At 45.7% G+C, this 21252-nt stretch overlaps 2 protein-coding genes across 3 annotated transcripts; one reads left to right on the top strand and one right to left on the bottom strand.

Annotated features, from left to right (window-relative positions):
* The first annotated feature begins 10683 nt into the window (after nucleotides 1-10683).
* LOC135552706 (uncharacterized) lies at nucleotides 10684-13868 on the top strand. 2 transcript variants are annotated; one of them, XM_064984493.1, is made up of 5 exons: nucleotides 10684-10770; nucleotides 11630-12511; nucleotides 12703-12835; nucleotides 13035-13112; nucleotides 13208-13868. In XM_064984493.1, the coding sequence occupies exons 2-5, from the start codon at nucleotides 11631-11633 to the stop codon at nucleotides 13391-13393; spliced, it is 1278 nt and encodes a 425-aa protein (XP_064840565.1). In that variant the 5' UTR covers nucleotides 10684-10770; nucleotide 11630; the 3' UTR covers nucleotides 13394-13868. The 2 variants fall into 2 exon arrangements, with proteins under 2 accessions (XP_064840565.1, XP_064840566.1); XM_064984494.1 differs by lacking the exon at nucleotides 10684-10770 and adding an exon at nucleotides 10779-10886.
* LOC135552705 (membrane frizzled-related protein-like) lies at nucleotides 13794-20823 on the bottom strand. The gene is made up of 13 exons (XM_064984492.1): nucleotides 20319-20823; nucleotides 20077-20194; nucleotides 19546-19677; nucleotides 19009-19173; nucleotides 18618-18837; nucleotides 18130-18260; nucleotides 17671-17796; nucleotides 17346-17422; nucleotides 17046-17194; nucleotides 16533-16663; nucleotides 16105-16239; nucleotides 14870-14997; nucleotides 13794-14488 (listed from the first exon to the last, which is right to left on the bottom strand). The coding sequence occupies exons 1-13, from the start codon at nucleotides 20403-20405 to the stop codon at nucleotides 14264-14266; spliced, it is 1824 nt and encodes a 607-aa protein (XP_064840564.1). The 5' UTR covers nucleotides 20406-20823; the 3' UTR covers nucleotides 13794-14263.
* Nucleotides 20824-21252: the final 429 nt, after the last annotated feature.

A 21252-nucleotide genomic window follows, 5' to 3' on the forward strand; every position in this document is an offset into this window, starting at 1 on the left:
ATAAGTCTGGCTGCACCTCTGACTGGCTGATTTACCGCAAATTGAGAAATTATATGACTAAACTCAACAAAAAGAAGAAACTGTATTATGAAGCCAAGATCAATTAAATAATGATTATCACATTTTTTCTTGTAGAGTACTTTAAATGAAATTATGGGCAGAAAGACAAATTCAACTACAGCTTTCATCAAATCAGATGCCTTATTCATCACAAAACCATTTGATGTTGCCAATTATTTTAATTATTGCTTCATTGGCAAACTGAGCAAACTTAGGCATGAAATGCCAACAACGAACAGTGAGACATCGAATTCATGCATAAAAAATGAAATAATAAAAGAAAAGCATTGGGTGTTGTAAAGTTAGTGTGGGAGAGGTGGAAAAATTATTGTTATCCATCAATAATGATAAACCGATTGAAACACTACTAGCGCACACCACCACTAACTAGCTAGCCATTTCACATCGGTTACTCTGGCCCAGAACAGAGCGGCACGTCTTGCTCTTCATTGTAATCAGATGGCTGATATAAATACTATGCATGCCAGTCTCTCTTGATTAAGAGTTGAGGAGAGACTGACTGCATCACTTCAAGTCTTTATTGAGAAACATTAAATCTTTTGAAAATCCCAAATGGTTTGCATAGTCAACTTACACATAGCTCTGACACACACACTTACCCCACCAGACATGCCACCAGGGGTCTTTTCACAGTCCCAAAATCCAGAACAAATTAAATAAAGCGTACAGTACCATATAGAGCCATCATTGCATGGAACTCCGTTCCATCTCATATTGCTCAAGTGAACAGCAAACCTGGTTTCAAAAAACAGATAAAGCAACACCTCACGGCACAACACCTCTCCCCTATTTGACCTAGATAGTTTGTGTGTATGTATTGATATGTAGGCTATGTGTGCCTTTTGTCATTTTTAAAAATTGATGTAGTTCTGTCCTTGAGCTGTTGTCTATTAATGATCTGTATTATATCATGTCAGGAAAAATATCATGAAAAACTCCCTAGAAAGGCAGAAACCAGGAAGAAACCTAGAGAGGAACCAGGCTATGAGGGGTGGCCAGTCCTCTTCTAGCTGTGCCGGATGGAGATTAACAGAACATGGCCAAGATGTTCAAATGTTCATAGGTGACCAGCAGGGTTAAATAATAATAATCACAGTGGCTGTCGAGGGTGCAACAGGTCAGCACCTCAGGAGTAAATTTCAGTTGGCTTTTCATAGCCGATCATTCAGAGTATCTCTACTGCTCCTGCTGTCTCTAGAGAGTTGAAAACAGCAGGTCTGGGACAGGTAGTACGTCCGGTGAACAGGTCAGGATTCCATAGCTGCAGGCAGAACAGTTGAAACTGGAGCAGCAGAACGGCCAGGTGGACTGGGAACAGCAAGGAGTCATCAGGCCAGATAGTCCTGGGGCATGGTCCTAGGGCTCGGGTCCTCCGAGAGAAGGAAAGAAAGAGAGCTAGGGAAAGAGAGATAAAGAAAGAAAGAAAGAGTTAGAGAGAGCATACTTAAATTCACACAGGACACTGGATAAGACAGGATAAATACTCCAGATATAACAGACTGGCCCTAGCCCCCCGACACATAAACTTCTGCAGCATAAATACTGGAGGCTGAGACAGGAGTGGTCGGGAGACACTGTGGCCCCATCCGACGATACCCCCGGACAGGGCCAAACAGGCTGTTAGGATCAGCTTGATCTCCCCCTTTAAATAAAGGACGAACCATGGCTGACTTCCAAGCAATGGGAACCTCCCCAGAAAAGGGAGACAAGTTAAAAAGGCCAGAGATAGACTTGGTGATGATAGGGGCAGCAGCCTTAAAGAAGAAAGGGTCTAAACCATCTGACCCAGATGTTTTTTTGGGGCCATGTTTCAGGAGCTCCTTTAGCACCTTGGACTCAGTGGCTGCCCAAAGGGAGAAACCTTGTAGCTGGGCAGGGGAAAAAGAGGGAGAAGCATCAGGGATAGTTGCATTAGAAGGGGTGAGGAAATGTTGGACGGGCAAGGAGGCATGGCTGAGTCAAATAGGAATCCTGACTAAATGAAGTGGTGATTAAATAGCTCAGCCATGTGCTTCTTGTCAGTATCAACCACATCATCAACTTTAAGGGACGGGCAGCTGTGAGGAGGAGGGTTAATTCTCCAGGTCTTTAAAAATGTTACAGAACTTCTTGGGGTTAGACCCACAGAGAGAGAACAGCTCTTGAAAGTAACTAACTTTGGCCTCCCTGATAGCTTGAATGCACTTTTTTCTCATTTGCCTGAATGAGAGCCTGTCAGCCTGAAAATGTGTGTGCTGAGCCTTTCGACAAATGCAATTCTTGAGGTGGAGTAACTCAGCAAGATCACGGCCGAACCAGGGACTGAACCTGTTTTTAATGATCATTTTCTTTACGGGGGCATGTTTGTTAACAATACCACTGAAAATATTTTTTAAAGTGTCTTCAACAGGGATCAAGCTGATTTTATACCGTTTTACATAGGCAAGGTCAAGAAGGAAGGCTTGCTCATTAAAGTTTTTTAGCAAGCGTCTATGACAAATCAGGACAGGTCGTTTCACTGAGCAGCTATTACGAACACACGCTGTAAAACAGTGATCACTAAGGTCATTACAGAAAACACCAGACTGATACCTATCAGGATTATTTGTGAGGATAACATCAAGAATAGTAGCCTTCTCTGGGTGTTTGGAGTAATACCTTGCGGGATTGGTAATAATCTGAGAAAGATTTAGGAAGTCCCATTGCTTTAGGACTTGGTCAGGTGGTTTAAGCATGTCCCAGTTTAGGTCAACTTGCAGGACAAATTCAGACTTAGTGTAAGGGGCCAGGGGAGAGCTTAGGGTAGGTAGGGTACAAGCCGGTGCTGATGGAGGACGATAGCATCCAGCAACAGTCAACAAAGAGCTATTTGAAAGTTTAATACTTAAAACCAGAAAATCAAATTGTTTGGGGACAGACTTGGTGGACACAACCGAGCACTGAAGGTGATCCTTGGTAAAGATTGCCACTCCTCCACCGTTGGAAAATCTGTCTTGCCGAAAAAGGTTATAACCAGAAAGGTTTCACTCAGTATTCAAAACACTCTTTCTTAACCACGTCTCAGTAATGACCAACACATCTGGATTGGAGCTGTGAACCCACACTTTCAATTGATCCATTTTAGGTAAAAGCTTCTAGTGTGAACATGCAGAAAAACCAGGCTTTTATGAGAGCATAAATCAGTGAAGCAGATATCAGAGCACAAGTCAGAATTGGGGCTAGCAACAGTAGATGGGCCAGGGAGTACATCCACATTTCCAGATATCATCAACAGTAATACAATCAGGGCACAGCATAGGACAGGGAGAGCTCTGCAGTGCGAATTTAGGACATCTGAATGTGCATCAGATGGCAACAACATCATATTGTACAGCAATTTCATCAGGTACCATGAATACAAAGCCGGTGAGAGGTGGTTAGAATGGGATTGGAGGCCAAAAGTTTGTGTAACCAATAGAGAGTCAGAGTCCCGAGTGTGGGAACAAACATAAGTCTGTCCCACGGTAGGGTAAAGAAAGTTCGTAGTCAACAACGCATGCAGGAGTCATGAGGCAAATAGCAAGATGTCCAAGATTGGAAAAAAATATAGAACGACTCGGGGCTAGCCTTTGTAGGTTAGGGAGAGAATCCAAGCAGCAGTGTAGCAGATTACTTGCATAAAATGCTGGTGGTAGGCCCTGAACAGCAGGAGGTGGCTTCAAGGCCTCTGGATTTGGGTGGGATAGCCTACCATTTGTTGGGCTCAAAGGCTTCATAACATCTTGCTTCACATGTCAGTGGTAATTGAAGTTTTATCTCTTTGTCCTAGCAAGTTGGTAGCCTTAGCATTCAGTCCTTATAAAGTCAAATGTATCATTGTAATGTATTTTTCTTCTTGGCTTTTGAAAGTAAAAAAATAGCTTCAGACTAAGCATTACTCACTCAGTTCCAGGTTGGATGGTGTTTTGTTTGTTTGTTTGCTGTATAGGAAGTAAGTGGGCTGGGGTAAATAGATATTGGGGAAATTGTTAATTTTATTATAGGCAGAGCAGTGGTCACAAATGTGACACTTATTTTTTTACATACAGTACACACACACACGTCCAAAAGTATGTGGACACCCGATCGTAGAACATCTCATTCCAAAAATCATAGGCATTAATATGGAGTTGGTCCACCCTTTGCTGCTATAACAACCTCCACTCTTCTGGGAAGGCTTTCCACTAGATGTTGGAACATCTCAACAAACCATTTATGTATGAACCTCCTTTGGTGCACGGGGGCCTTGCCAATGACGAAACAAGAAAGGGCCTTAGATTCGTCCGTCAGACTGCAATTTCACGAGGCTCCCAACAAACAGTTTTTGTGCCGATGTTGCTTCCAGTGCACGTTTGGAACTCGTTATTAAGTGTTGAAACTGAGGACAGGCGATGTTTGCGTGCCTCAGCACTTGGCAGTCCCGTTCTGTGAGCTTGTGTGGCCTACCACTTTGCGGCTGAGCCGTTAAGGCGCCAAGAGGTTTCCACTTCAAAATACCAGCACTTAAAGTTGACCGGGGCAGCTCTAGCAGGGCAGAAATTTTACGAACTGACTATGACGGTACCACGTTGAATGTCACTGAGCTCTTCAGTAAGGCCATTCCACTGCCAATGTTTGTCTAGGGAGATTGCATGGCGTTGTGCTCGATTGCATACACCTGTCAGCAACGGGTATGTCCACATATACAAATATCTCAGACTGGCCTTCTAGGCAGAGTTCCACTGTCCAGTGTCTGTGATATTTTGTCCATCTTAATCGTTTCATTGTCCAGTCTGAGACATGGCTTTTTCTTTGCATCTCTGCCTAGAAGGCCTTCATCCTGGAGTCACCTCTTCACTGTTGACAATGAGGCTGGTGTTTTGCGGGTATGATTTAATGAAACTGCCAGTTGAAGGCTTGTGAGGCATCTGTTTCTCAAACTAGACACTAATGTACTCCCACTCCCACTCTTTCTATTCTGGTTAGCCAGTTTGCGCTGTTCTGTGAAGGGAGATGGAATAGCCTTCATTTCTCAGAACAAGAAAAGACTGACAAGTTTCCGAAGAAAGTTCTTTGTTTCTGACCATTTTGAGCCTGTAATCGAACCCACAAATGCTAATGCTCCAGATACTCAACTAGTCTAAAGGCCAGTTTTATTACTTCTTTAATCAGAACTACAGTGCTAGCATAATTGCAAAAGGGTTTTCTAATTAAACTTTTTTAAATTATAAACTTGGATTAGCTAACACAATGTTCCATTGGAACACAGGAGTGATGGTTGCTGATAACGGGCCTCTGTACACTCATGTAGACATTTCATTAAAAAAATCTGCCGTTTTCAGCTACGTAGTCATTTACAACATTATCAATGTCCACACTATTTCTGAACAATATTATGTTATTTTAATGGACAAAAATGGGATTTTCTTTAAAAATCAAGGACATTTCTAATTGACCCCAAACTTTTGAATGGTAGTATATATATATATATATATATATCTCACACACACACACACACACAAAACGTCCTCTCACTGTCAACTGCATTTATTTTCAGCAAACTTAACAAGAATCAACAACTGAGACAAACTGAACAAGTTCCACAGACATGTGACTAACAGAAATGGAATAATGTGTCCCTGAACAAAGGGGGTTGGTCAAAATCCAAAGTAACAGTCAGTATTAAGTACACCAGCTGCATTAAGTACTGCAGTACATCTCCTCCTCATGGACTTTTTTGCCAGTTTTGCCAGTTCTTGCTGTGAGATGTTACCCCACTCTTCCACCAAGGCACCTGCATGTTCCCAGACATTTCTGAGGGGATAGGGGGGGGTGGCCCTGGCCCTAACACTGTTAATAACTGTTAACACTGTTATTCCTGTCTTGCAGGAAATCACGCACAGAACGAGCAGTATGGCTGGTGGCATTGTCATGCTGGAGGGTCATGTCAGGATGAGCCTGCAGGAAGGGTACCACATGAGGGAGGAGGATGTCTTCCCTGTAACGCACAGTGTTGAGATTGCCTGCAATGACAACAAGCTCAGTTTGATGACGCTGTGACACACCCCGCCCCAGACAATGACAGACCCTCCACCTCGATCCCGCTCCAGAGTACAGGCCTCGGTGTATCCGACCATCACCCCTGGTGAGACAAATCTGCGACTCGCCAGTGAAGAGCACTTTTTACCAGGCCTGTCTGGTCCAGCGGCGGTGGGTTTGTGCCCATAAGTGACGTTGTTGCCAGTGATTACATTTACATTTAAGTCATTTAGCAGACGCTCTTATCCAGAGCGACTTACAAATTGGTGAATTCACCTTCTGACATCCAGTGGAACAGCCACTTTACAATAGTGCATCTAAATCATTTAAGGGGGGGGGGTGAGAAGGATTACTTATCCTATCCTAGGTATTCCTTGAAGAGGTGGGGTTTCAGGTGTCTCCGGAAGGTGGTGATTGACTCCGCTGTCCTGGCGTCGTGAGGGAGTTTGTTCCACCATTGGGGGGCCAGAGCAGCGAACAGTTTTGACTGGGCTGAGCGGGAACTGTACTTCCTCAGTGGTAGGGAGGCGAGCAGGCCAGAGGTGGATGAACGCAGTGCCCTTGTTTGGGTGTAGGGCCTGATCAGAGCCTGGAGGTACTGCGGTGCCGTTCCCCTCACAGCTCCGTAGGCAAGCACCATGGTCTTGTAGCGGATGCGAGCTTCAACTGGAAGCCAGTGGAGAGAGCGGAGGAGCGGGGTGACGTGAGAGAACTTGGGAAGGTTGAACACCAGACGGGCTGCGGCGTTCTGGATGAGTTGTAGGGGTTTAATGGCACAGGCAGGGAGCCCAGCCAACAGCGAGTTGCAGTAATCCAGACGGGAGATGACAAGTGCCTGGATTAGGACCTGCGCCGCTTCCTGTGTGAGGCAGGGTCGTACTCTGCGGATGTTGTAGAGCATGAACCTACAGGAACGGGCCACCGCCATGATGTTGGTTGAGAACGACAGGGTGTTGTCCAGGATCACGCCAAGGTTCTTAGCGCTCTGGGAGGACACAATGGAGTTGTCAACCGTGATGGCGAGATCATGGAACGGGCAGTCCTTCCCCGGGAGGAAGAGCAGCTCCGTCTTGCCGAGGTTCAGCTTGAGGTGGTGATCCGTCATCCACACTGATATGTCTGCCAGACATGCAGAGATGCGATTCGCCACCTGGTCATCAGAAGGGGGAAAGGAGAAGATTAATTGTGTGTCGTCTGCATAGCAATGATAGGAGAGACCATGTGAGGTTATGACAGAGCCAAGTGACTTGGTGTATAGCGAGAATAGGAGAGGGCCTAGAACAGAGCCCTGGGGGACACCAGTGGTGAGAGCGCGTGGCGAGGAGACAGATTCTCGCCACGCCACCTGGTAGGAGCGACCTGTCAGGTAGGACGCAATCCAAGCGTGGGCCGCGCCGGAGATGCCCAACTCGGAGAGGGTGGGGAGGAGGATCTGATGGTTCACAGTATCGAAGGCAGCCGATAGGTCTAGAAGGATGAGAGCAGAGGAGAGAGAGTTAGCTTTAGCAGTGCGGAGCGCCTCCGTGATACAGAGAAGAGCAGTCTCAGTTGAATGACTAGTCTTGAAACCTGACTGATTTGGATCAAGAAGGTCATTCTGAGAGAGATAGCGGGAGAGCTGGCCAAGGACGGCACGTTCAAGAGTTTTGGAGAGAAAAGAAAGAAGGGATACTGGTCTGTAGTTGTTGACATCGGAGGGATCGAGTGTAGGTTTTTTCAGAAGGGGTGCAACTCTCGCTCTCTTGAAGACGGAAGGGACGTAGCCAGCGGTCAGGGATGAGTTGATGAGCGAGGTGAGGTAAGGGAGAAGGTCTCCGGAAATGGTCTGGAGAAGAGAGGAGGGGATAGGGTCAAGCGGGCAGGTTGTTGGGCGGCCGGCCGTCACAAGAAGCGAGATTTCATCTGGAGAGAGAGGGGAGAAAGAGGTTAGAGCACAGGGTAGAGCAGTGTGAGCAGACCCAGCGGTGTCGTTTGACTTAGCAAACGAGGATCGGATGTCGTCGACCTTCTTTTCAAAATGGTTGACGAAGTCATCTGCAGAGAGGGAGGAGGGGGGAGGAGGATTCAGGAGGGAGGAGAAGGTGGCAAAAAGCTTCCTAGGGTTAGAGGCAGATGCTTGGAATTTAGAGTGGTAGAAAGTGGCTTTAGCAGCAGAGACAGAGGAGGAAAATGTAGAGAGGAGGGAGTGAAAGGATGCCAGGTCCACAGGGAGGCGAGTTTTCCTCCATTTCCGCTCGGCTGCCCGGAGCTCTGTTCTGTGAGCTCGCAATGAGTCGTCGAGCCACGGAGCGGGAGGGGAGGACCGAGCCGGCCTGGAGGATAGGGGACATAGAGAGTCAAAGGATGCAGAAAGGGAAGAGAGGAGGGTTGAGGAGGCAGAATCAGGAGATAGGTTGGAGAAGGTATGAGCAGAGGGAAGAGATGATAGGATGGAAGAGGAGAGAGTAGCAGGGGAGAGAGAGCGAAGGTTGGGACGGCGCGATACCATCCGAGTAGGGGCAGTGTGGGAAGTGTTGGATGAGAGCGAGAGGGAAAAGGATACAAGGTAGTGGTCGGAGACTTGGAGGGGAGTTGCAATGAGGTTAGTGGAAGAACAGCATCTAGTAAAGATGAGGTCGAGCATATTGCCTGCCTTGTGAGTAGGGGGGGAAGGTGAGAGGGTGAGGTCAAAAGAGGAGAGGAGTGGAAAGAAGGAGGCAGAGAGGAATGAGTCAAAGGTAGACGTGGGGAGGTTAAAGTCGCCCAGGACTGTGAGAGGTGAGCCGTCCTCAGGAAAGGAGCTTATCAAGGCATCAAGCTCATTGATGAACTCTCCGAGGGAACCTGGAGGGCGATAAATGATAAGGATGTTAAGCTTGAAAGGGCTGGTAACTGTGACAGCATGGAATTCAAAGGAGGCGATAGACAGATGGGTAAGGGGAGAAAGAGAGAATGACCACTTGGGAGAGATGAGGATCCCGGTGCCACCACCCCGCTGACCAGAAGCTCTCGGGGTGTGCGAGAACACGTGGGCGGACGAAGAGAGAGCAGTAGGAGTAGCAGTGTTATCTGTGGTGATCCATGTTTCCGTCAGTGCCAAGAAGTCGAGGGACTGGAGGGAGGCATAGGCTGAGATGAACTCTGCCTTGTTGGCCGCAGATCGGCAGTTCCAGAGGCTACCGGAGACCTGGAACTCCACGTGGGTCGTGCGCGCTGGGACCACCATATTAGGGTGACCGCGGCCACGCGGTGTGGAGCGTTTGTATGGTCTGTGCAGAGAGGAGAGAACAGGGATAGATAGACACATAGTTGACAGGCTACAGAAGAGGCTACGCTAATGCAAAGGAGATTGGAATGACAAGTGGACTACACGTCTCGAATGTTCAGAAAGTTAAGCTTACGTAGCAAGAATCTTATTGACTAAAATGATTGAAATGATACAGTACTGCTGGAGTAGGCTAGCTGGCAGTGGCTGCGTTGTTGACTTTGTAGGCTAGGTGATGTCTGGTGAGGACCTGCCTTTACAACAGGTCTACAAGCCCTCAGTCCAGCCTCTCTCAGCCTATTGCGGATAGTCTGAGCACTGATGGAGGGATTGGGCATTCCTGGTGTAACCCAGGCAGTTGTTGTTGCCATCCCGTACCTGTCCCGTAGGTGTGATGTTCAGATGTACCGATCCTGTGCAGGTGTTGTTACACTTGGTCTGCTGTCCGTCCTGTCTCCTTTTAGCGCTGTCTTAGGCGTCTCACAGTACGGACATTGCAATTTATTGCCCGGGCCACATCTGCAGTCCTCATGCCTCCTTGCAGCATGCCTAAGGTTAGTTCACGCAGATGAGCAAGGCATCTTTCTTTTGGTGTTTTTCAGTCAGTAGAAGGGCCTCTTTAGTGTCCTAAGTTTTCATAACTGTGACCTTAATTGCCTACCATCTGTAAGCTGTTAGTGTCTTAACGACCGTTCCACAGGTGCATATTCATTAATTGTTTATGGTTCAATGAACAAGCATGGGAAACAGTGTTTAAACCCTTAACAATGAAAATCAGTTTAGTTATTTGGATTTTTACAAGTCATCTTTGAAACCCAGGGTCCTGAAAAAGGGACTTTCTTTTTTTGCTGAGTTTATATATATCAAAACAAAAAGGATTACATGCCAAGGTTAAGGCATACTATTTGCCTTGTGGCAAGGTTGGGAAAAATTTGGGAACAAAAGGGTTAAGAGTTCATGGAAAACATGGTCACATTTTTTTTGTTAATAAAAGGAGATTTGACAGAAATTGTTACCAAAATTTGCATCTGCCCAGTTCTTCCAGTAAATGTTGTTTTGTAAAATATCCAGTGTAAAATTGTTCAAAGTAGTCATTGTGCTAAGAGTTATGGTTTGTTAAACTTTTAAAGGCAATGGTTTTTGAATGGCATACAATTTAGTGAATAATCTGAGTCTCGTAGAATTTCTGTCACAGTGGTATTGCCCTGCTTCAATTAGGAAATTAGTATAGTCTTAGCTATTTTCTTTTGAAAATCTTAACGTCATACACGATTATATTTAGTTAATGGTTTGACAGGCCTTATATTATTTGTGGTATGGCAACTCTAAATGGTTGATAACGTTTCACCTTGTACGTGCAAGTGATTGACATGAAGCTTTTTCAGCGACATATTGGGTACTGGCGCAGTAGCTAGCTGTCGATGTTCAAGGTCAGTTGTCTACCGCTATGTAATATTTATTTGAGTTGTTTAGGGAGGTGCACCGGGGATTTCATTAACCTCCGTTTCTTACCGGACCGGGAATAAGATTGGGATCCTTGTGATATGTGATTTACTTAATTTGTTCGTACAGGTTGCATGCGAAAACTTGTTAGCAAAATGTATGAGTTTGGGAACATTGCCTCACTAGCTAAAACAATGGCAACGTTAGCTATAGACAGCTAGACCCGAATTGGATTTGTTTGACAACTTTGATAATAGCTAACGTTACCTTTAAGTCCTTTTTTAAAGTAGCTTACTTCTAAGAAACTTAACTAGCTAACCAACGCAACCTTGAATAGCGTTGGCTATAAAACTAACGTTAGCTAGCCATTTGCCAGATTGCGTTTGCATTGTGCTAACATTAGCAGACAGCAACTTGAACCTTCAGCGTTGTTGCACAATGTTAGCTACAGAATGTGCAATCTTAAATGACCTATGTTACGCTTTTTTTTCCCGTTTCTTCTTTGTATTGCAGCAGTCTTAAATAACTGTTCTCAAACCTCACCTCGGGGACCACCAGACGTGTCACAATTATATTGTAGCCCCGAAGTAACGTTAGCACACCTGATTCCCTTAAGTTAATTAAGGTTGTGATTAACTTGAATCAGGTGTGCTAGCACTGGAAATTCACGAACTGCGGGAGATCTCCGAGGAGCGGTTTGAGAACCACTGCTGCAGTGAAGACAAACTATTTCTTTGCACTGTACTCATGTCAAAATAGGCTTCTTAAAAAAAAAATAACATAACCATTGAGCCTTGTTTAGTGGAGCAATGGAAAAGATTATTTTGTCTCTTCTCTGTTTTCTAGAATGTTCAGGAGTCCACAGATTCTGGCCTTGACATGCCCTGTCAGGACCCACAGACCCCTGCAGCTGTCTGGCAGAGACCCCAACGTTCCTGCCCTACCTGAGCTCGCCTGTCAGAGGTGGCCTGGACCCAAAACAGGGAGAAGTCTCTGTCAGGGGGATGGAGGGGAGGAGGCAGTATCCCTCTCTTCAGCCATTTCTTCACAACTTGTTCGCAGAGGCACCTCCTGTTGTGGGAGTTGTCTCCTAAATGCTGCACCTCAACACACAGCCAACCGTCCTCAATTGTCTCAGGACTCTAGCTTTGTTTCTTTGAAACGTACACCACGACTGCCGGTGCTTGTAGCATGTGACCCTTGGAAAACCACTTTATTGGAACATTTGGGCAATTCTAAAGTCCCTGAATGTTTTAGTGACCTCAAGTGCCTTCTACAAAGGAGGCAAACTGACAATGGTAGCCAATGTTTATCTGCTGAGGAGAAGGTGAACGTCACATTCAGTGTTAAAAGTAATAGTTACAGTCCTGTTCAAAGTGGCAAGGACATTTTTCACAGACTGCTTGCGTCCACACCCAAACTGTGGACTGTGGATCCCCAGAGAAGCCTTTCACTCCAGAGCCGCGGCCTGCACCAGGCAACTGCCTCCTGCCCAGTGGGTGCTCTGAGGGAGTGCCTTTCATTGGTGAACGAGGCACGTTGCCGTCAGAGCCTGGGGCCTAACGTGGCTCTTTATGAGAAGGACGTCTGGGGGAAGAGGGGGTCCAGTGAGGCCCAGGGGAAGTGGGCATCCGTGCTGGTCTCTCTTTGCTCTGTGGAGGGAGAGCCCGCCTTCCTCTTCACCCTCAGATCCACAGCTCTGAAGGGCAGACACAAGGGTGATGTCAGGTAACCACAGACTCCTGCACCATTCCCACTGCTTTGGGGTATTTAATGTTTGACTTATGATGTCATTTGACAGAACTTATTTACTCTGAAATTGACAACTTTATTAGTGTGATTTGACAATATTGTCATGTAAATGCATGTATGAAGTAATACACAAGGCTGGAAATTGACAGTGCTGTGTGAATGTCCAGTTTTGCAGGGGGCAAGCGTGACCCCTCGGACAAGGACGTTGTGGACACCGCCCTGCGAGAAGCTGGTGAGGAACTGGGTGTCACTGTGGCAACAAACCAAGTTTGGGGCGTGCTGAAACCACTCAGGGATATGGTGAGGACCTTAACCCTACCCATAATCCTCCATGATCCCCAACCTTTCTGTGTGATGCACTGACAGTTAGTAGCTCCCCTCTGCTCTACACCATTTGAGATGGGGTAGTATTCTTTCAGTGAAACATTTCTTAATATGTCTTCACTATGTAAATTGTTTATCTGCTGCTTTTTCTAATCATGGCACATTTTTCTCTCAGTCTGGAATGATGATAGCCCCTGTACTGGCCAACCTCGGGCCCCTGGAGGCGCTGTCGTTCAAGCCAAATCCTGCCGAGGTACAGTTACAATCACACTTTTTTTTTCCCTTTGGGCTGAAATAACACTTACTGCCTAATGTGGAGTTAAAATGACATTTACCTTTGTCTCTCAGGTAGAAGAGATCTTCACCCTGTCGGTCTCCCACGTATGCAGCCCACAGAATCGGGGATACACCAACTTCCGTACCGGTGAGCGATATGGATACACCTTGCCTGTGATCCGCAACGGGAAGCACCGCGTGTGGGGACTCACTGCCGTAGCCCTCGAACACACGCTCAAACTCATCATGCCACCATGACAACCAATCATGCCAGCCATCAATACTGTTTTTTTTTTTGTAAAGTATTTGTGATGATAGAATAATTAATTATTTGTTTCATATGTAAAATCATTGGGGGTTAGAGCTCAATTGATGACTTCTTATAGTCAATGTATCCCTTATAACCAACAGTACATGTCAGAAGTGATATATTGAATATATGAGATATCAGGTAGGGTCATGTAAGGAACAATCACCTTCCATGTCAAAGCCACTGGATTGTAATATCACTGTATTTTATAATACTGACATAATAATCTGCAGTACTCCCTCAGTCATTCACTAACCTTATGAAAGCAACTCGCAGTGTTTCGGGTGTGTCAGAAAATGTTTGCTGATTCTATCCTTTTTTTAAATGTTATTTCCATAGACTTCTGGACAAGATCAATTGTTATTTTATGACATACAGACAGAAATAAATATATTGCAACAAATGTGCATTTGATGTACAACATACAGGTATTGTCTCTGGTTGTTGAAAAGGAAAACATAATTCAGTCAAATTCATTATACAGAAAATGCATGGTCCAATCACACACATTTGCAAAACATCAAGCTACAGTATGTCAAATTCCTTAATGCTTTTGTTAATATGTACATTTATTTTCTATTCCCACGTAAACTCCAACCAGTTCTGTTCCATCCATCTGTATTATGCTGTACAAAGCTAGCACCATATTGAGTCGGCAGAGTGCAACATTGTGATTGCATGTCTCAGGTTCCTTGAAAAGATTGGAGCTTTGATGGTATTCTTAAGAGTTCTTCTAGTCAGTCCTTTGTTGGATTCCTTTCATTACTATGGTTGTACTGTAGCACATTCAGGGGGGCAAGTGCTAAGCTACAGAGGCATCAGGGACTGGAGCACTCCATAGGGTCTTGGGAGTCAGGCAGCAGGTGGCAGTTGAAGGGCCAACTGAAGGTGAATACGTCCAGGGCCTGACGACACTGCTGCTCTGCCCAGGAGCACACTGACCGGCAGGGCTGCAGCACCCCACCCTGAGGGCTGCAGTGGGGCATGAACATCCCACACACCAGCCGGCGCAGAGGCTGGAAACACGCCAGCTCTGTCAGCACCTAGTAATAACCACAAACCACAGAGGAGAGTGGCTGTATGGTATCTAGTTCCATCTGAATCAAACACTTAAGGGAGGTCCTGCACATCCCATGTATGGTATTCTTCAGTGTGTAGTTGATTTATCGTGGTAGAAACAAGTGTAATGGCTGGGATGGAGTGAATGGTATCAAACACATGAAAATCATGTGTTTGATACCATTCCATTGCGGACATTATTATGAGTCATCCACCCCTCAGCAGCCTCTACCGCTATGCACCTATATTATGTTACAAATAATGTTCAAGTTAACTGAAAACCAATTAAATAAAATATCAATTTCATGTGAAATTGCTATTGTTCGGTGTGGTTGTGTGTTGACAGGCCAGGTGTGCGGTCTCACCATGTACTGGCGGAGCAGCGTGGCTGCCTCTCTCTGGTCAGCAATGGACAGCCAGATGTTAGGGAAGGAGGTGAGGTTGTAGCTCAGGCCCTGGCACATTTCCACCTCAATGGGCTCACAGGACGAGCCTGGGGGAGAGGCATGGAGAGACGGATCCAGAAAAGGCTACAAGTCTGCCATAATGGAGTCATTCTACTGAAGGCTTAGCAGTTGTGTTACAAATATACAAATAAACTCAGCAAAAAAAGAAACATCCCTCTCACTGTCAACTGTGTTTATTTTCAGCAAACCTAACATGTGTAAATATTTGTATGAACATAAGATTCGACAACATACATAAACTGAACAAGTTTCACAGACATGTGACTATAAAAAATGGGATAATGTGTCCCTGAACAAAGGGGGGTCAAAATCAAAAGTAACAGTCAGTATCTGGTGTGGCCACCAGCTGCATTAAGTACTGCAGTGTATCTCCTCATGGACTGCACCATTTTTGCCAGTCCTGTCTGGTCCAGCAACGGTGGGTTTGTGCCCATAGGCGACGTTGTTGCCAGTGATGTCTGGTGAGGACCTGCCTTACAACAGGCCTACAAGCCCTCCGTCCAGCCTCTCTCAGCCTATTGCGGACAGTCTGAGCACTGATGGAGGGATTCTGCGTTCCTGGTATAACTCGGCAGTTGTTGTTGCCATTGTGTACCTGTCCCGCAGGTGTGATGTTTGGATGTACCGATCCTGTGCATGTGTTGTTACACGTGGTCTGCCACTGTGAGGACGATCAGCTGTCCGTCTTGTCTCCCTGTAACTCTGTCTTAGGCGTCTCACAGTATGGACATTGCGATTTTTGCCCTGGCCACCTCTGCAGTCCTCATGCCTCCTTGCAGCATGCCTAAGGCACGTTCACGCAGATGAGCTGGGACCCTGGGCATCTTTCTTTTGATGTTTTTCAGACTGTAGAAAGGCCTCTTTAGTGTCCTAAGCTTTCATAACTGTGACCTTAATTGCCTACCGTCTGTAAGCTGTTAGTGTCTTAACGACCGTTCCACAGTTGCATATTCATTAATTGTTTATGGTTCAATGAACAAGCATGGGAAACAGTGTTTAAACACTTAACAATGAAGATCTATGAAGTTATTTGGATTTTTACAAATGATCTTTGAAAGACAGGGTCCTGAAAAAGGGACGTTTCTGTTTTTGCTGAGTTTATATGATGTGTGTGTTGTGTATTGATGGCTCACTGAAAGGGGGATAGGTTGAGTTGTCACAGTCGTGCTCATCTGTCCCATCTGCACAGTCAGTCCAGCCATCACACAGCCACTCCTGGTGCAGGCACTCCCCACTGCTGCAGGCAAACTGAGGAGGACTGCATGTTCCTGTCACAAACAAGGAAACGGGTGATCCACTCCTCATATTTCCAGCGCAAATCCCTTAAACCACTGTTAGATGTTTTAATAAATTGGCTTATTTTCTACGTTAGAAGAGCCATAATAGACTAGATACAGGGATACCAATCTGGGTCGTGTTCAGTAAGAAGGAAACGTTTTGAAACAGAGTGAAACGGGGAGGTACTACCTGAATGGAACCTTGTTTATTGTTGCTAAACTTTTTTGCTACAGTCTTTCCTACTGAACACTACTCTTCTGTGTATGGGGGGGGGGGGACTCACTCTCGGAAAGGGAGATGGCCTGGTAGGAAGCGTTGAAGCCACTGTCTGCTACACCCTCGTCAGCCACAAACACCACGGTTATCTGGGGCCCAGAGGAGGTCAGCTCAGGAGGCAGGCTAGTGCCACAATACCTGGAACAGGATAGAGAAGGAACACTAGAGCTGGCTGTGGTACAGTAACAGTAGTACTGTGTTCCAGGCTGTGGCACAGTAGGGTACAATTAGCCAGATCTGTTTATGACCAACTTCTGTTTTGCAACCATAGGAGTCCCCACCACAGGCTACTACAGTACACCTTCTTATCAATTAAGAGTGCTGTTACTGTTTTGAATGTTTTATGGTATACATATAGTGTCATATAGTGTCATACTTGCTTGATTTTTTATGCTTGATTTCAGAAAATGTCATTTGACTGGATGTACTTGCTTTGAACATTCCCTTTTCACCCCTTCTGAGCTCATTTACAGGTAGTGTATGAAAGAACACATTGTGAAGCTGACATAACAGATTTTACCGTCCGAGTACTCTGCCGGTCTCGCTGTCAGCACTGTCATGCACCTCCACATAGTCAAACTCACACACGTCCTGGGTCTCCAGACTGAAGTTGAGGAAACTCAGCCTGATAACATGACCCTCCTCAACAGAGATCCGCCATGTGCACAACTGACAGAGAAATAAGAGTAGATTAAACATACTTTACCATGGTAGGATTTCATGAAGTCTATTCTGGGTATATAGCTGGGTATGTCATTAGATACGATGCATGTTGGTGGTTTTGGTGATTTGCTAGATCAGGTGTAGGTAGGTACAGTACCTGTTGATGAGGGTAAGGTTTTGGGTGGTTTGGAGTTGCCAGGTAGCCGTAGGGTCCAGTCTTTTGGCCCCCACACTCTGTTCAACAACATAGCAAAAAACGAGGATAATTTGTTTTGCATAGATAAGCAAACAATTGCCCTTTTACTATAATTGATTACCAGGCTTCCTCACGACTTTGTCCACGTGATGAACGAGACTTAGACGAATGACAGTGCGAGTCTACCATTTTACATATCAGCCTTATTTTGCTTGTAGCTGCTGTGCGTATGCAGGTAAGTCACTCTGACGCTGAGTGTGTACTGTGCTGCACACCCTGTTCTTACCTTTGTGCTTGTGGCTGCAGTTGGCCTCATCAGAGAGGTCATGACAGTGTGGCTGACCGTCACACACTGACACAGGCAGGACGCAGCGTCCGTGGTCACACATAAACTCCTCCCTGGAGCAGCTCTCTGAGAACAGACGCGCGCACACACACACACACACACACACACACACACACACACACACACACACACACACACACACACACACACACACACACACACACACACACACACACACACACACACACACACACACACACACACACACACACACACACACACACACACACACACACACACACACACACACACACACACACACACACACACACACACACACACACACACACACACACACGTTGCTGATGTTACGCGTTAATGTACTGTGAACATATATGTTTCCTAAGGCAAAGATCAGTTCAGTGTACCTGTCGATTCTACCTCTGACCCAGTACTCACTCTGTTCAGGTGTGATGGCGTGGTACTGGGCGGTGAAGCCTCTGCCTCCGATGCTCCCGTCAGAACGAAAGGTCACCCACACAGTGCTGCTGTTGGTGTTTACAGTAGGGGGTGCCACGTTGCCACAGAACCTAGGGTGGAGAGAAACGTTCACTTTGAAAATGTCTGCCCCAAAAGGCAACCATAATGTATCGTTATTCTTCACCTAAAATCCCTGAACAGCAGAACTGCAAAACAAAACTTCTGGGGCATAAAGTAGAAAGAGTTGCTACCTATACAGAACTTGTATGCCACCTAGCTGCCACAGTGTGACATGAAGAGGATGCTTTTTCAAGAGGCTGCCATGCACTAGGTTCAGAAGCATGTAAAACATGTCCATAGTCACTATATGTTACATCCCCTTCAGTATAGGTTCATCTGATCCTAGATCTGCGATTAGAGGCATCTTCTACCTCGAAACAGGTATAGACACAGTGCGTTTGACCCACCTGGTGACAACAGAAGGTTGCTGCATCTCCTCCTGAAGCTCCAGCCAGTCAAAGAGGCAGGGGGACGGTCCTTCTATGGTCAGAGAGGACACATGGATCTGGACCAGGGATGGGGGGCGTGCCCGTATCACCCAGACACAGAGAGAGTCTGGGGGATACGACCCAGGGTGGTTGGGGGAGCTAAAGCTACCCTCTGAGTCTGTCAATACGCCCCCACATCCTGAGACAGACAGACAGACAGTGAGAAAAGTACAGGGTAGTGTATCACAGTATTATTACTGTGTTGGACGTACAATATTTGTAGGTAAGTACGCATCTGTAAGGTACAATCATTGGAATAGAATTACTTAGTCTTTTTCTATGGATACAACTGTAGTAGATAAATACCCACTAGTTTCAGGGGTAGGGTATCTGGCTGGCTGTGAGGCCACTATACTGTCCCTCTGACTGTGGTTGGTAGGGGTTGTGGGTAGACCACGAGGCAGTCCATCTCCAGTCAACAAGTCCAGGGGATTGGTCGACACCACTTCCCCATCCACACTCTGCCCCTTTAGTTCTGTGGTGTGAAGAACCCAGTGAGAGAGAGAGTAAGAGGACATTAGTGAATGACACAAGTTTGTGATGTTCATAGGTACTGTTCTGCTATTCCATGCTCAAGGAACCATATAGTGTATGAATTAGCAATGTTAGTTTAAATAAGGACATTGTGTCCATAATTATGTAGGTGTCTATGACGTTGATATTTTTTAAAATTAGGGTTCTTCTTGCTTTGTTTGAGAGATGAGTGAAATGTATGTACACCATGCTCTGTAATCAGTTCCTTTTGAGGATCAGAGGTCCCACTATTCCACCCATAGAATTACATCGATTTACAGTATCTGTGTGGTCCCACTCCTCCCACTGTCCCCATCCCCATCCCATCCCTCACGTGTGAAGATGAGCACCAGTGCCAAGACCAGGGCTGCTACCAGGAGCACAACAGCAGCAGAGACCGCAAGGGCCCCCCAGCTAGACCACGAACCTCGCAGACGCATCACACACACACTGAACACACCTCGGCCTGGGACACATACACACGTACGCATGCACACCAACAATCGCAAACCAACACACACACACACACACACACACACACACACACACACACACACACACACACACACACACACACACACACACACACACACACACACACACACACACACACACACACACACACACACACACACACACACAGGGAGGAAGATGGGAGGAAAGACATGGGTGGTTGAGGAAACTTGAAGTTGTTGTATAATTCCTGTCCCTCAGATAATTCTTGTTTCCACTTTCCTATTGTGGAAGACAACAACTAGGTCAAATTGAATAGGTCTTGGCATCTGGAAACAACCAATCCAATTGCATATCCAACTCTGGTGTTATAGGATGTTATGGAACGGGGTAACTAGGTTGTCAGACTCACTGTTTGCTGCTTGGTTCTTTACTGGTTCTGAGGACATGACAGTACAGGCAGAACTGAATCCTTCCACTTTCTCCTCACGCTCACCCTCAAGCTCAAACGCGGGGTTGCAGAAAACATTCTGGGAAAAGAAAAGACAATTGGTATAACATGGAACACCAAGTAACTTCCCACCATGAAATACAAGGTTGATATAAAAATTGAAACCAGAATTCCAGGCCCACACAAGCTGTCTCTGTCCTCACTTTGTAAATGTCAGAGGATTCTGAGTAAACAGATACTTCGGTGAGGTCTGTCATCTTCGGTTCAGTTTCAGTCTTCCAGGGAAACATTGAAAATCCACATCCTAATACCCACTCGACCCACAACGTAGTCTTGTGTTGTTGTTAAGAGCACATCAACAACAGGTTTGTTGGAACGTGAAAGGCGAAAAAATGTTTCAGCAGAAAATCTCAATGTGACAGATAAAAGAGGCCTGTATCTTTCCAGAGTGAATGATTCATCATTTTGTTACGAATGCCCCCAAAATATATTTATATATCTATATAAATCCACAATGTAAAAAATCCCACAATAACAAAATATTTAGTCCACCAATTTGAGGTTTAAAATCGAGTGAAAGTCCCCCCGGTGTTTATAGTTCGGTTCTCCTTTCATCACTTTATTAAGTCATAGCGTGTCTGTGTGTGTGTGAGGTAGGTAGATGTGCAGTCTGCTCTTGTTTTGTTGAGGGTGAGTAATTTGTTATAAAAGACGCCTAGAACTTCCTTCACAGTGTTCCACAAAGCCGAGTCAGCTGAGAGGGCTGAGCTCTAGAGCAGGAGGGGGTTGGGTGGAGTGGGGTGTGGGGGGCGCTCAGAGTAAATTCTCTATAATACCCATAATGATCACCTAATCTCCTAAAACATTTCTCACACACTACACACACATAAACAATGGCAAGCACAAACTGTGTCATTTACAAATCATACAGTGTATTGGCAACATGGCCCTAACTTGAAGTGAAGTTGGGACCCTGTAGTGGAACTGGGTTAAAAGGATTTGATCTCAGATTTAAGTTTCTGTTTTACAACCACATTTCTGATTCTCATTGATGGTCATCCCCTGACTCAGTAGATGATGCAACAATTTCTAAATATTACAGGCTATTTGAGTCTCAAAGTAAAATATTACAGTTAA

Source organism: Oncorhynchus masou, chromosome 13 (genome assembly GCF_036934945.1).
Source record: "Oncorhynchus masou masou isolate Uvic2021 chromosome 13, UVic_Omas_1.1, whole genome shotgun sequence".
Lineage (NCBI taxonomy): Eukaryota > Metazoa > Chordata > Actinopteri > Salmoniformes > Salmonidae > Oncorhynchus > Oncorhynchus masou.